Source organism: Gymnogyps californianus, chromosome 16 (assembly GCF_018139145.2).
Source record: "Gymnogyps californianus isolate 813 chromosome 16, ASM1813914v2, whole genome shotgun sequence".
NCBI classification, from domain to species: Eukaryota; Metazoa; Chordata; class Aves; order Accipitriformes; family Cathartidae; genus Gymnogyps; species Gymnogyps californianus.
The window spans coordinates 15,280,234-15,295,901 of record NC_059486.1 but is presented as its reverse complement, the minus strand read 5'-3'; the positions used below and the strand labels follow the sequence as shown (position 1 = coordinate 15,295,901).

Genomic DNA, 15,668 nt, shown 5'->3' with positions numbered 1-15,668 from the left:
CCGCGAGGCCGAGGCCCGCAGCCCCGTTGCCCGGCAGCCCCCGCCTCGTACCCCGTGTCTTCACTCCGGGTCCGGCCGGCAACCCGCACTGCCGCTGCCGTTCCGCTCGCTCGCTTGCTCGCTCGCCCGCCGGCTCCGCTCGGCCCGTCGCAGAGAGGGCAGCCAGCTCTGGGTCTCGCTGCTACCGGGTAGGTCGGGCCGAGCCGAGCCGAGACCGAGAGGCGGGAGTGCAGCACGGCACCGCCCGGCAAAGCCGAGCGGAACATCGGAAAGGTTTGATGGAGCACCCGGCCCGTGGAGGAAGTGACGCCGGAGGGGCGGAAGTTCCCCCCGCCCCGGCGCTCCCGCTCGCTCGGTCCGTGGGGCTGCGCTGCGCCGTTCATGGTGAGGCGGCGGTGGGGGCTCCGGGGGGCTCCGGGCCGCGGGAAGGGGGGGGCTGGCGGTGGCTGGGGCGTGGGGAGGGCTGGTCAGCTGCGGTCGGAGTGCGCGGGTGGTGGGGGTCCTTTCCCGGGGTGGGGGGGGGAGGAGGGGGCATGATGCTGGTCCGGGAGGGGGTTGGGGTGAGGCAGGATTTGGGGATCCGGCCCCCGGAGTGGGGTGCACGGGGGAGTGGGAGCGGTGCGGGGTTTGGGTGGTTTCAATCCCCAGGGGCGGGGTGCTGGGAAGGGGAGGAGGTTGCGGGGTGTGGGGGTGGTCCAGCCCCCGAGGTTGGGGTGCTTAGAGAGCGGAGAGCAGGTACAGGGATCCTGGGTGGGATCCGGCTCCCAAAAGGCGGGGTGCCCGCGGTCTGGTTTTCATGTGTGAGGGGAGGGTCCGGTCCTCCCAGGCTGGCCCTTGGCCAGAGGTTGGCGTGGTTTGGGGAGGACAGGCCTGGGGGGGGGGCTCGGGGTGCAGCCCCGCAGCTTTGTGTCTTGTGGGTGGCAGGGTGCTGGGCTGCGGCCTGGTGCGCTGGGTCATGCTGCAGTGCAGGATCCCGCTCTGGGACCCCGGGCACGGTTCCTGGCCGAGCGGTGGGGGCGTTCAGCTGCTGGAAGGAGTCAGAGTGTGGGGTTGAGGCTGGTGCCTTTGCACTCCAGAGAGCTCTGGGCAGGCTTTGTGGCAGAGGGAGCCGTCCCCTGTGGCCATCTCTGCCCATCCCGCTTCCTCACCTTGTGAAACGCAATGTGGACACGTAACTACAGCTCCGTTCAGATTTGCTATCCCATAGTTCTGCTTTTCAGGACAGCGGAGCAAAAACCCTCCAGTACAGTAGTCAGCCAGCGTACTCTGGAAGTTGTAGGACCTGGATCAGCCTGAGATGGCGGGGTGTTAATCATCCCACCCTGTCACGTTGTGAGGCAAAACAGTTAACCACAGGGACACAGCTTGATTAAGGATTTATCGTTAGCGGCTCTCAGAGCATTTGCGGTGCTAAGCTAACGTGTTCCTGTTACAGCCTGTGACCTCGTTAGCTGACTGGAGTCCACTTTGTCTGGGGACTGCGGGCAGAGGTAGTGGGGGATGTTGGACGTTGGGTTTTGGTGCGCTGAGAAATGTGGGAGGGCGGGGAAGAGAGTGGGAAGGTTGTGTGTGCTCTCTGTAGAGCCACGTATGCTTTAAGGGAAAAAAGCCTCAAGAAAATCTGTGGCTAGTCTGCATTTTAACACACAGGAATCATCTGCTCAAGCTCTGTGTATTGGCAATTGCCCAATTACATACCAGATCATTGATGAAGTAAGAGCTTAAGCTTTAGAAGTTGTGAAAGAAATGAACGCAGTTTTTGTGGGAAAGTATTGGCTTTTGCGGTGTAAAATACTACTCAGCATTCACAGGGTTCTTTGCTGGCTGAGTTGATTTATGTTCCTTGGCTGGTTTATGTCACTGTCGGAAAGAAGACGAAGTTAAACATCTAAAACATTGGAGAACTTTGCAAAGAGACAGAGAGGAGCCGAGGCTGATAGCGCCCAGCACATCTATGGCTATTTCTCTGTAAAATAACCGATGGTAACATGAAGTTGGGTGTCATGCAGTGGAACTGCAAGTCTAACTGGTAACTCCTTGCTTGCAGGAAGAGATGTCGGGAGAAAGTGTGGTGAGCTCAGCAGTGCCGGCGGCTGCGACTCGCACGACTTCCTTCAAAGGGACGAGTCCGAGCTCCAAGTATGTCAAGCTGAACATTGGCGGTGCCCTCTACTACACCACCATGCAGACCCTGACCAAGCAGGACACCATGCTCAAGGCCATGTTCAGTGGCCGAATGGAAGTCCTCACGGACAGCGAAGGTAAGGGACTGCTCCCCGTGTCCCTCGCACCGGCTTCCTTCCTCTTCAGTGAAAATAGGTCGGAAGGGGTTGGAGAAAAATATTAGAGAACAGAGAGGAACATCTGATCGTAGGCCCAGATTTCCACGTTTTATTAGTGTTAAAACTCGTAGCTTATACAACTGAGAAAAGATGTGGAACAAAAGACACGTATGACTGGAATAGTTGTCTAAACAACAAAAGGGTCGTAAGAAGTCCCGAGGCTCCTGTCAGGCTCGGATAGCACGGGCTATCATTTTCTTTTGAAATACTAACGCTAAAGCTCTTAAGCATATGGAGAATGGTGGGGATAGTGATTAAGAAACTATGAGTCAGGACTTGCGTGTTTACTTTGAAGGTCAGAAGGCAGTTCCCTCATCTTGTTTCCTTACCTCAAATATAAGTATAAAATTTGCTCTGAAGATTGGGGGGAGGGGGGTTTATGAGCTAAAAGCTGATTTTTTAAATGAAACTGTTTTCTTGTGGGAGTATTGATTGTTGGCTTCGCTAAAACAAAACCAGATGCAAAATTTTTAGAAAATTTGCTATAGTATTACTGACAATAAAAGGAGAGAGCTAGCAAATGGGTGTCTCTGCCTTAAATGTGTCTGGAAAGAAGGAAGCTGCAGTATGTCAAACTACAGTCTTCTAAAGGAGCAGCGCTCAAATACTTCACTTCCTTACCAGATACATTGGTTTTATCTTCTGCTGAGATTCCTTGAAACATTTATGTTTAAATTAATAATATAGCTAACGTGTTTGTGATAACTGCAGCTGGTAGCATAGTTCTATATCAGCGTTCCCACATTGTGGGAGTGTCACAGAGTTTAATTGGAAGCACAGCTTTCTATTTATGCACTGACGTTTTGCCTATAACTATGTTTATGGACTTGGATACTTTATCTTTAACAATAGCTAGCGCATTGCTGAGCCTAAAGGTTCAAAACACCTTTCTTGTGACTAGTTAATTATTTGAAAATTTTGTTTGAACTTGCTAAAAGCATAGAAAATGTAGTACGTGGTTAAATGAATTGGACTTAGTTTTGAGTGCTTTAGAATAGTCTATATTTGGGATCATGTGCAACAAGTGATGGATTTAGTAGGGCTCTTGTGATAAGCTTTCTTGAGATAGGACGAAGTGGATTTGGAGGAAAAAATTTGGTTGTAAAAAATACAACCTAAATATCTGAATATTCCTGTTTTAGCTAGAAGTCCTTATATTTAAGCTGGGGAAAAAAAGCTGCATTGTTCCGGGTGTTATACTATGCCTTTTGCAAGTTTCAGCTGCTGTAAAGCAGTAACGTTGGCGCTGTGGTTTGTGGGCTCCAGATCAAAGGGTCTCTGGGCTGCCTCTCCTGGGTCTGTGCAGGTTGCATAAAAAAGCCAGCCTGTGGGTCAAATTGAAAAAAAACCCAAACTGTCAAATGGGAATCGGGACCCTTACTGGGAAGACTGGAGTGGTGTTCTAGTGGAAAGGTTGTGAACCAGTTCGTTGAAGACCTCTCCCCTTGCTGCTAAACTTCAGGCAACTCCAGAAGTATCCTCCCGTCCCTCCCTAAAGCTGCTCCATGTTTCACAAAACTTGGTCATTCGAGACTTCCCAAGTCCTTCAGTTTGGAAATGGATCGGAAATTCCAAATTCATTTTGGAAGCCCGCCCTGGCGTGGTCTCAGCGCTTCCTCCAGGTGACCTGGGCAGGTACCGCAGGAGGGCTGGTACATCGTGTTCCCAAGGCTCAAAGTCCATGTAAGTGCAGGTACTTTTTGCTGGAGAGCAGCTGACAATATTACTGCTAATATGAGGGTAGCTGGAGTTTAATCTGCTAAAATACCATGCTTGAGACATAAAATCGCAGTTTATTTTGCTGTGAATCCCACAGCGTCTGTGTGGGATTGTTACATTTAGCCAGTTTGTGTTTTAATAGGAATTTGATACTTCCTGTATGTTGTAACTGAGACACTCCCATTGCAGTAGTTCTTGCTTTATCTCCCTTTGCCTGGCGTGATGCTGGAAACTGGGACAATAACATTATAGCTGTGAAAGGAAACTCTCTTTATCTGAAATTCTTCAAAATACTGCTAATTGGTCACACCCAAAATCTGGCACAAAACAAAATGTTTCTTAGGAAAAGAAGCCAGACTGGCGGTGAAACTGGAAGGAGTAAAGTTTTTAAACAGTCTGTGAAATGTGTCACACGGGGTCCTCCTCTTTGTTTAGATGCATTCTTCTGACCCCAGCACCATCTCCCCAGCTCTTTCTCAAAGCTTAACGACTACAACACGCTGCTAGTTGGGCCGTAGGAGAAAAGACTGGAGTTCTCTGGCGGTGGGTGGCAGATGATTATTTTCGGCTTAGAAATTGTTCATGAACTGTAGCAAATCGGCGTATTTTGAAAATTTTATTTTTATGGTAATGAGCAGATAGGAGGATGTGAGTTTTCCAGGTGCATCCATCTGTTTCCAATTTTCTTTTCTGCAGTGTGATTTTTTTCCTCACTCCCCACTGCTGTTAACCAGTTGATCTAGATGCATGGGTTTTGTTCAGCTGCTAGTAAGACTGTCGAGCATCAGGCAGTCTTCAGTGTCAGGCTGCTATTTCATCTGTCAAGGCTTGGTCAGAAAACGTAGTCTGGTTTAGTTTGAGTGTTTGGATGCTGTCCCTGAGACTTCTTGTAAGACAAAAGATTAATTTCTTAAAAGTCTAATGTGTGTACGTATGGTTCATGGATTATGTATTCCTACCTCAGTAAATGGATCGCAGGACATTTTTGTAACACTGCAATTAAAAAATAGCTCTAAAAGACTATAGCTGAAACGCACTTCTTAGGCTCTGCAGAGCCATGACTGAGTGGCAGCAGGGTCACTTTCCTGTGAGTCATCTCGCTTTGGCTGCACGCTTGGCTGTTTGGTTAAAACAGAAGGTTTTTTGAAAGCTGTTTTAGCAGTCACTTGTATTTTGCAATGCTGCTCGAAATATTTTCTCATCCCCCCTCCACGTGAAAATGAGCAATTCTGCTTTGATTTCGCCATCTGTAAACATAAAGTTGCAGCAGATTTTTACAGCCTACAGAGGGAATCACAGCAGAGATGATAACAAAGAATTTGGGGGATCACAATTCTGCTCTCAGCCTGCCCTGTAGCTCCCTACATGTTGGTGTGCTCTAGTAAACTCTGTCAACGGCTGCATTTGTGGAATATGGATGTCCTTGTTTATTACCATGTCTTGAGCTCCCTCTTCTCTTTAAAATGGGAGATCTTGCTTTACATACCTCTGCATTGACAAATGGGCTTTTTTCTGCTCTGGTTGGTTAGGTGTACTGTATTCATTAGCTTGCATCAGTCTTTTGTTCTTTGATTTCTCTGTCTCTAGTTCTCCTGCCTCCAGCTTTCTCGTTTGTTATTACAGTCTGTAAAATTACAATTGCGAGCACACATTGTGTTTTATGTAGACAGCAGGGTAACAAGGGAGATGGAAAGCCTGTAGTAAACTGCTGGAGAGTGTCTCAGTTTTCCACAGAACAGCATGAAAGGGCTGTGTTCACTTTCCAAAATGAACCAAATGTTCAGACTTTACTAGTAATTCCATTCGTGCAGAACATACAGGGTCTGCTTTAACCTACTTTCCTTATTTGTCCAAAATATGACTCCTTCCCCACAAGCGTTTCCTCGCTGCATTCCTGAGCTGCAGCCCGTAAGAGTGGCCATCTGTTCATTTATGGAAACTCGAGCCTCAACATTGCCTAACATTTCTCAGGGTCCAGCCTGATTGAGGCAACAGACTGGCAACAAGAGGTGAAGCGCAGATCCTTTGATCGCCAGCTAACTGGAAAGCATTTTGGTTGTAGCTCTGTTTTCTTTTCTTCACACCGTTGTCAGTACGTAGCAGTGCTGGTGAGCTCCAGGGCAGGGGCTGTACATTACATTCTGCTTACGCATGCTGTCGCGTCATGTCTTTCAGCAGTTTAAGCCATTGTGCTAATAACCACTTTGTTTTACCAAATGAATGCACTTGGGGAACATCGAGACTGAAACAGTGTTTGCCATGACACTGCCAAGTCTGTGCTGCCTTCCTCTTGCCGACCTTTTTGCACATCTGCTGGATCACAGTGGGTCCCCGTGTTGTGTTCAGGTGCAACAACCTTTAGACGGTCAAGTGTGGTTGGCTCTAGTAAGCTGTCTGTAAGAAACAGCCACATGTGTATGTAACAGGGCCCTAAGATAGAAGGGAAGAAAATAACGTGTCAGGGCTTCGGAAGTAGAGGAAGAACAGAGCTGGTTGGTTTGAGAATGAGAAGTATTTATTCCTCCGTTTCAGTTAATGATTTGTCGATAACTGGGGAACTATGAGAAACAAGTGAGCTTCCTACCTCACTCCCACATACTCTGCACTTGAAACGCAGAAGGAGATGATAAATTCCCTGTGCTTTCTGCTGCTTTGTTCGCCAGCTCAAGCAAGGAACTGGAGTTAGTCTCTCTTGGCAGGAACCCGCTCGGTACAGCAGTCCCAGGCCAGCGTCAAGGCCTTTTGCCGCGTTTGCCTCTGCTTCTCCTGTACTGTGGTCTTCCTCTGTCCCTAGGCTGGATCCTGATCGACCGCTGTGGAAAACATTTTGGGACAATACTGAACTACCTGCGCGACGGGGCTGTGCCGCTCCCTGAGAGCCGCAGGGAGATAGAAGAGTTGTTGGCTGAAGCAAAGTACTACCTGGTCCAGGGGCTGGTGGACGAGTGCCAAGCAGCCTTGCAGGTAGGTCGCAGAGCTAAGGAGGAGTCAGGTTAGTCTGGCTGCAATGAGGGGTCAAAAAGAGGAGGCTGCTCTAGGTGGGAAGCAGCATCTGGGCAGAGCAAGATTTTCTGCTGGCCTCCACTTGGTGCCTTTTTGAGGCTGGGATGAAATTGAAATACTTCATGTCATGGATCTGCTGGAGTCTGGTCACATCCAGAAAAAGGTACTGAGGTATTCTCAACATTTAGTGCTACCCAGTTACAGTGAGGCATAAATAGTTGCTCACTTTCCCTCCGCTTAGGCCTGGGAGTGTGCAAGGAGCAGAAGCCTGGCTCCTCTGCACCGTTCTCCACTGCCGTTCAGGGTCTTACATGGTGAAATGATCCGTCATCAGCACGAGCTCTGTGACAAAAGTTAATACTTCCAGTGTTGACCAGAACAGGGTGGGTCATTTGGCCGGACCAGAGCAGCTTCTTGTAGCCACAGTAGCCACAGGCTGCTGGGAGTCCCCTTTTGTTCTTTGTTTTCCTCTGAGGTGCTCAGCTTTGGTTTGAAGCCACTGTTACTGGTGTCCTGTTTGAGTGAAGCCATATTCCAGATCCTGCCATTTAAATTGGTACATAACATTGAGTCCCTGTGTTTCCAGAGTGGTAGAGAGCAGAAATGAACATCTCGGGTGGTCGCAGAGGAATGCTGCCTGGTAGCTGGAATGCCAGCCTGGTTCAGAGCATGGACCAGAAACAGCCACTCAGTAAGGACAGATTGCACGCTGAGCTTGTATCTCTTCAGCGCAGAATATGCAGGACCTTCCCAGTTAATATGAGTGTGCCCTAAGGCCTATTTACATTCAGCTGCTGTTTCATTCTGGTTTCAGCAGAACAAAGATGCATATGAACCGTTCTGCAAGGTACCGGTCATCACGTCTTCCAAAGAAGAGCAAAAACTTATAGCCACTTCTAACAAGGTAAGAGAGGCCAGGCTGTGCCGTGGCATGGGAGGGTGCTGGCCTGCTGCCCTGGGCTTGTGTGGGACCTTGACCAAGTATTCTTTAGAAAATGGTCTTTAGTTTTCAACAATGGGCTTACCCTAAAATACGTGCGCTTCAACTGTTTAGCTGCAAAGCACTGAAAATGTACAGCAGACTGAACGTTTCTTCTGAATTACAAGTCAAATGTTGCTTAGGGTGGGCCTGGCCATGTATTTCTCCACGTAAGATATTAAAATAGAGGGTGTAGGCAGTAGCAGGCTGATTGAGCAGATCCTCAGGGCTGTTTATTTGTCTGCTCTGGTTATTAATGACAGACACTTTCTTTAGCTAAAGTGAATCAATGACTCCTGTTTCTGGAAGCCTGCTCACTGCGGCAGGTGGAGGGGAGGATGCTGGTGATAATGATTAGCCTTGGCAAAAAGGCAGAGGGTGGGTGAGAATAGATGATGATCTAGTCACAGAAGGGGTCAGAAGGGATTGCAGCCCCATTGCCAACCCGTGTATGACAGTTTTGCGGCAAGAACAGCAAAATCCCACTGGGCTTGGGCCTGATGGTGTCATGTCGTATTCCAGCTTCTCTGCTGCGGGGTCTTGGACTGAGCTGCGATTCCAGCTCTTACTGCACTTCCTGTAACTGATCTGTGGTTTGTTTTTTTACAGCCAGCAGTGAAGTTGCTATATAACAGAAGCAACAACAAATACTCCTACACCAGGTAAATGACTTCAACTGGACTTCTTTAAAGTTTTTCATAGACTAAAATCCATGATAAGCATTTGCTTTTTCTTCACTCAGGACCAATGATAGATTGGTGCTGGCGTGCACTCATTTTTTTCCCAATTAATTTCAAACTTGAGTCAGAAGGGAGCCTACTGTCATCAACGGAAGGCTAAGCGTGCGCTATTTCTGTGGCAGAGGGGTTCCTCTAATACTTAGGTGCAGCTGGCAGAGACTCCTGGCCAACTGCTGGCCTGCATCCCCCGTGGCCTACAGCACATTAGTTGAATACAGGAAGCCTTCCACGGTGCAGCGTTCTCAATAAGTGGTAAAATCATCAGGTCTGGGACCTTGTCCCCCTTTCCTTATGTCTGTGTATGTTTCATGACATAACGCTGTTTCCATCCAGCTGGTGCTGAGCTTAAGCTTAGGAATGGTTTTATTTGGGTGATGATAGAATTTTGTACACAGATGAAATGGCCTTGGACAGTACTGTTCACAGTACTGTTGATGTCGTATTGCTGCTTCTTCAGCAGCAGGTTTTCCTGCTTGTACTAGTCAAATGAGTTATCCATGGCAGTCCTGGATACCAACTGTAAATACTACCTTGGTAGAGACACAGTAAGTCAAAGGAAACTGGGCGTACGGGTCTGTAAATGCTCACTGCCCGAACCCCCCTTCTGTTCTGTGTGCTGTCTTAATTACCCTAACGTGACCGGTGCCTGCCTTCATCTCTCGCAGCAACTCTGACGACAACATGCTGAAGAACATTGAGCTATTCGATAAGCTGTCCTTGAGGTTTAATGGGAGAGTGCTCTTTATAAAAGACGTGATTGGAGATGAGATCTGCTGCTGGTCTTTTTACGGGCAGGGGCGGAAGATTGCCGAAGTCTGTTGCACTTCCATTGTTTACGCTACTGAGAAAAAACAGACAAAGGTACGAGTAAAACCCTGAATGCTTCCAGCAACGGGCCCAGCTGCTGTCAGACTGGCATCCTGACATCTGTTCTATTTTGAACACTCCTTTCATTGTTTAGCATCTCTATAGAATAATCAATGCCATTCAAAGTGGGAGCAGCACAGTGGAGCTCATCCTGTGGGTTCGTTAGGGCGGGGACTGCTTGGCTGTGGCACTTCACACAGGGCAATTGTGATATTCCGTGATGCAAGTTCGGTCCAGTTCTTTATCTTTAGACAAACTTGCACATTTAACCAAGTTTGGTTTACATCCCTGGGTAAAGACGGATCCTGGTCAGCAATGGCATGCCTTCCCCGTGCCTTCTTACCTTTCCCAGGAGAAATCTGTCTTGAGTCTGCCCTGTGGGCAGGCCAGTTCTGGAAAAAAACCTGGTTGCTGGGTCTCAAAAGCTGAAAGCAAATAATAGAACAGAAACGATTGTGCTAGAAAGGATTTCTGTGGCTAGCGTGTAATTAAATTTTAAAAACAGAAAGGTATCAGGAATTAAAAATGAGGTAACCTGGTGCCTGCAGTGACTGGCAATAGGTGAGAGTGACCTTCTCTTTCTTGGGTGGGCAGGTGGAGTTCCCAGAAGCCCGCATTTACGAGGAGACGCTGAACATTCTGCTCTACGAGTCCCAGGACGGGAGGGGACCTGACAACGCACTCTTGGAAGCCACAGGAGGGGCAGCTGGCCGCTCCCATCACTTAGATGAAGACGAGGAGCGAGAGCGCATTGAACGCGTGCGAAGAATTCATATTAAACGTCCGGATGACAGGGCCCATCTGCATCAGTGAGCCGAGCGACAGCCGCAGACTGCGCAGCTCCGTCTGGAAGGTGCTGCCCTTCATCTGATCGATTATCTGCAGCAGAGGACCAGGCGGTTTAACTTCTGTTCAGCAAAGTCTGTAAATTACGTTTTGTAACAAACTAGATTATTTGGGGTATTTAAATGCAGTAGTTCTAGGACAAGAATCAATAAGGTTACTGGGCATACGATAGATACTATAAGGACCTATTGAGCATCTGGAGAAATGCCCTGAATTTTTAGCACTCTTGTCTTTGCTCTTTTGTGGCTAGAGAGGAAGAGGGCTGGCTTCCTTTGGCTTTAGTAATTATCCTGCACTTTAAAAACAAAATGAAAAACAAACAAAAAAAGGACAGTCAGCCACACACCTTCCCTCCCGGCAGTCATTGACCCTGTCTCCTCCTAGACGTTCAGGCGTGGGAGAAATGCGGTGATCTAAACACACCAGAGCTACTGCAGAGCTCCTTTTCTCCCAGGCCTGCAGGCGATGATAGGGTTGGTAGCTCAGGAGTGCCTCGGTGTGACTCCCGGAAGGACAAATGACACATGCTGACTAGATTGCTGTGGTGCTGGGGGGCAGAGGGAGCCCTCGGAGCGGTGGGAGGGAGCAGGGGGAGCTGCTTGGCCTCGGCTGGCCGGGTGGCTGGCTGTCGCTCCCTACAGCTCTCGGGACCTGCTCCTCAAAGGGTTCGGTGGAGCTTCTACAGCACTGAACTGTGGAGACCAACCCCTGCTTTATCTGTGCAGTTCAAGGGTGGAAGATGTTAAAATTCCTCCAAAAGGAGTATCAGGAGCAAATTGTATGTGATATTGCTTTTCCTTAGGGTGGTGTTGCTACCAGTTAGCGCTTAGAACTTCTGCCTGACCCTGGGTCTCAGCTGGGGAGTTTATTTCCATCAGATCACAGGTCAGTAAGCTGTGCTTTCTTTACTATAGGTAAAGCAGTAGTCATCGCAGGTTCAAACACCGCACCAGCCTAGCGTAGGTAGGAGGCCAGCAGCCGTAGTTCCGTCTGTAACCGATACAGGAGCATTGTCTTGCTTTCAGCGAGGGCAACGCGAGTACCACAGGGAAGAGGAGCAGACAGTGGCCCAGAGGCAGTTATTCCTTGTTTGACTTTATCCTGAGCATATTCCAAGTCTTTTCAGAAATGGCAGCTGTGTGTGAAAGGGCAGAGCTAAACTGTTGTGTAGAGAGGACCTCTGTAGTCTAGTTTTCTAAGAGTACTTTTCTATTATAAATGAATATTTTATCTACCTCCTTGTCTCTTGTTGCCTATTGTGGAGTCAAGTAACAATTACAGTGGAAGATCGTGTATTATTCAATAGGACTGGATGCTAAAGGATAATGAGCAGAGCCACAGCTGTAATGGTTAATGTAACAAATCCTGAGAGGGAGAGAAACCTGATGTAGGAAGTCTTAAACTTGCAACCAGGCTGGCGCCTTGGCAGGCACCAGAGTACTTTGGCCTATTCTAGAGTTTTTCTGACCCTTCATCTGGAATATCTAGCGCTGGCCTTAATGGCCAGACATCACATACATGTTCCTGTTCCTCAGTGAGGTGGTGGTTTGCTTTTGTCCAACTTCCTGCTGCAAGGATTCCCAACACTCCTGGCTCAGGGCTGTTAATGGCATGTTAACATTTTAAAAACCAAAGGTGTTGTCAGCATCACCAGCTACGTTACTCCAGTGCTTCTATTTCACATAGCAGCTACATCCCAAACTACGTACAGCTTGTCTCTGGAGGCTAAAATAAAGCATTAAGCGTTTGCTCAGTGGTACAATTTTGGATCAACAAGTAAAGCTAAAAGGATTTCCAAGTTAGGCTGAGGTCATCTTTCTAGTAACCAAAGACTTCTTTTTTTTCTGAGTTACAGACAGCTGGTGTCTGTGGCAGATGTGGTGGTTGTACCTGTCTCCTCTACTCTTGCTTCTTCAGCTACTGGTTTATAAGTAAGAGCTCAACAGTGAACAGTTATCCTGTAGTTCACCAGCTTCAGCTATGTCCTGACAGTGAGAGGCTTCTATTTTAAGCTGTACTTACACGTTTGCAACACACTTTGGGTTTGTCACAGTCCATAGTGCAGACTGTTGTTGTGAAGGACCTAGTGCCTCTCCCTTCTTACCTTCCTTATGTGATAAGCTGGGGAATGTGGGAGGAAAGTCCTCGGAATTGCTGTTTCTCCAGCACTGCGTACTTTGACACTTCTTGGCATGTTACTGGGCTGTTCATGGGTTTCTGAGCATCTGTAACAGACCTGCTGTCCCTGAGGGGGCCAGACTCTGCGCTGTGTAAAGCCATTCAGTCTAACTCCCATGTCTCAGCAGTCCCGCTGTGCTCCTGCCGGCCATCAGTGGGTGAAAAGGAAACACCAGCCGGTTACTGTAGAATACGCTGATAGCCCTGCACCAAACCCTGCTCGCTTCATTAACGCTAGAGAGCTGGCTTTCTCCTGTGAGATAGGAGGGACAGGCCATCCTCATCCTCAGCTGTGCTGAACTACCTGCTTTCCCCATACCATGCAGGGGAGACTCCAGCAACCCGGCACTGGCTGCTCGGACAAAATCCAGTCACGTCCTGTGGTGCAAGAGCAGGTCAACTCCAGGAGGTGACGTGTTGGCACCAGTGCTAAGCGCCTGACAGATCACATCTATGTGATTAACTTCTCTGTAAATAGATTCTTAACTGGCTTCAGGATTTCCTCTTTCAGGTTTTGCAAACTAAGTTCTTAAAAAACAGGGGATGATTATTTTTAATCCTTGTACAGCAGTTGGTTTATATAGTCACTCCAGGAGACTTTCAGTTTTGTTACTGCATTTATGGGCAGACTCTGCCTTAACACACTCCTGACTTAACCCTCTGCCTGCTGTAGTTGTGTAGTAAAGATGTACTGCTGTCGTGTTAGAACGTCCTTTACCTACTGGCCACTTGTCCTTGGTCTGTGGAGAGAGACTTTGTTAATGCCATTGCACAAATGCTCTCAGAGCTTGAGCCCTTTTACTGTACATGGTTTTGCCTCTACAGCTTTCGGTGAAGGTGGGGCGCAGGGCAGCTGTCCTGGGCACGAGCAGCTCTTTAGGTTATCTCGTACTGTCTCGTATTAACGGGGAGTGCAGACCTGTCTGCTTTGATTCTCCAGCACCCCACACCAGACACTAACAGTGACAGTACAGCAGAGCTGTAAAATCTTACCTGTGGACGTGATTTTGTCCATCAGCAGAAAAGCAGGATTAAAATCTGCAGCTTGTAACAGTTAGGGCTGCATGGTTAAAGCTCCCTGATGGGGGGTTACTCCCACCTATATCAGTGCAGCTGCTCCTGTATTCACCTAAGGCAGGTTTGGGACCCCAGCCTGCGTTCCACGTGCTGCAGGACACGACCTGGTTAGAGCCCTTGTGGAAGGCTCCAAGCTCCAGTCTTGCCTTAGAGCAAAGGGTAGGTAGAACCTTTCAGTCTTAATGGAGTTGTTCTGTTTCATGGACAATAGCAGCAAATTGATCTGTTCTGTACAATCATTCCCTCCCACTTTATACTTATGCACACAAAAAGCTTAAGCTGGATTTCAGTGTATGATTGATGTTTGCAATATGTACTTTTTTTTTAATATAACACAATAAATTAGAAGATATTTCATATTTACATGCGAGTCACTTCATTACTTGTTTGAAGCATGCTGTCCTCCTGGTCCGTGGAGCTGGAAGGAACTTTCAGGAAGAAATACCAGACATCCTCCTCCTCCTGGCTGTTAGTTTTAGCTCCTGGCACCAGCGATCTGGCTCTCAGGACTCTGCAGACCCCAGGATTTAAAGGCAGCAAGTCAAGGATCTTGAGGCTGTAGTTTCAGCCTAGCCAAAGCAAGCTGGAGCAGGAGCTACCCAAGTTTGCCTCAACATGAGGCAGCAGAGTAAGCGCTATGAACACAGAGAATAGCAGTACAGCTGCAGCTTCCAGGCAGGAGGCAGCACAGAATTCCTGTCTTCCACCCTCTCCCCTTGTAGCTGCCCCAGTACGTCTCGAGGGAACAGCAGTGCCTACCACACTCTCGAGCGAGCAGGGTCTCAGCTCTGTGGATAGAGATGAAGGTTGTTCAGGAGCAGGAGACTGGTTTCTTCTGAACTGGATTGCACCAAGCCAGCACATCCCTCTTTAAGAGGAAGCGTTTTGGTCATTTACAGTTTTGCTTCCACTGCACCGTGCATAGTTGCTGCGCAGGGAGAACCAGGACAGTGTTACTCTAAAAGCAAAGATCTTCCCCCACGTCAGAGCAGACAAAGCAGCTTACTGAGATTTCCAAGTGAGCAGCTTCATATGCTGATGCACCAACAAAAATACCAGCTTGGTAAAATACCAGCTTGGTATTTTGAAGGACTAGCTGCTGGTTTTAAAGGCTTTGCCAGTCTGCCTGAGAGAAAAGGCGTTTTCAGACCAGAGTGAACTTCCTTGAGCCACAACTCACCAGGAGAACTGCATCAAAGTATAGCTAGAGAAGCCTTTTTGCTTCTATCTTAATCCTTCCTGACTAGTCAGAGCTCTCAGCTCTTACCAAGTGCACAGAGACAGACATTTTATGCAGCTTTTGGTTTAAAGATTTCCCTGTGACTCTGTAATGAGCATCTATGCTCACCGGAATGTTACAGCAACATAATGGGATTTATTTAGCTATCATTAAATAGTTTTAAGCTATTAAAAAAAAGCCTAAAAGATGCAAGCAAACTTTCAAATCGCAGCAGCCCTATGGCATCAAAGATTCCAGGGGAGATGTGAGTGCTGGTCTCATCCTGCAGGCTCCTTTCTGTTCCTAGCCAAGACAGTGACCAGGAACAGAAACTGTTTCTCATCAAGACTTTGCCTGGGCTGACACCTGGGACGAGAAAAGGAAAGAGTCATTAAATCAAGTACAAATGTTATGTCCTTGAGGTGTCCTGTCTGTGGGAAAAAAGCTTGTGTTGCTTCTGTTTATAATTGACATATAAAGACAACTCCCTTCATCTCCGGACTGCGAGGACAGCTAACCAGCGCCCCGAGGGCATTACACCTCAGCATGTAATTCTTCCTTGGAGCTGTCAGCTAACAGTAACCAAACACGCTAAGCTCACCGGTGAAGCAGCAAAGACCCACATCTTTCCTGGTTCCTCCAGCCACACTTGCCATTGACTGCCTTGCAGCTGTGAGCTGGCGGAGGCAGGTTTAGCA

At 48.2% G+C, this 15,668-nt stretch overlaps 2 protein-coding genes across 2 annotated transcripts in view; one reads left to right on the top strand and one right to left on the bottom strand.

Annotated features, from left to right (window-relative positions):
• The first annotated feature begins 2,053 nt into the window (after positions 1-2,053).
• KCTD10 (potassium channel tetramerization domain containing 10) lies at positions 2,054-14,114 on the top strand. Its single transcript, XM_050906395.1, has 6 exons — positions 2,054-2,261; positions 6,856-7,025; positions 7,879-7,968; positions 8,653-8,705; positions 9,449-9,644; positions 10,245-14,114. Exons 1-6 carry the CDS (start codon positions 2,054-2,056, stop codon positions 10,461-10,463), a joined length of 936 nt encoding a protein of 311 aa, XP_050762352.1. The 3' UTR covers positions 10,464-14,114.
• The window catches only part of MYO1H (myosin IH), a 35,907-nt gene continuing 34,346 nt past the window's right edge, over positions 14,108-15,668 (bottom strand). Inside the window, exon 32 of the mRNA XM_050906394.1 lies at positions 14,108-15,336. Coding sequence (XP_050762351.1) covers positions 15,313-15,336 — 24 coding nt within the window. The 3' untranslated portion in view covers positions 14,108-15,312. The remainder of the gene's footprint in view (positions 15,337-15,668) is intronic.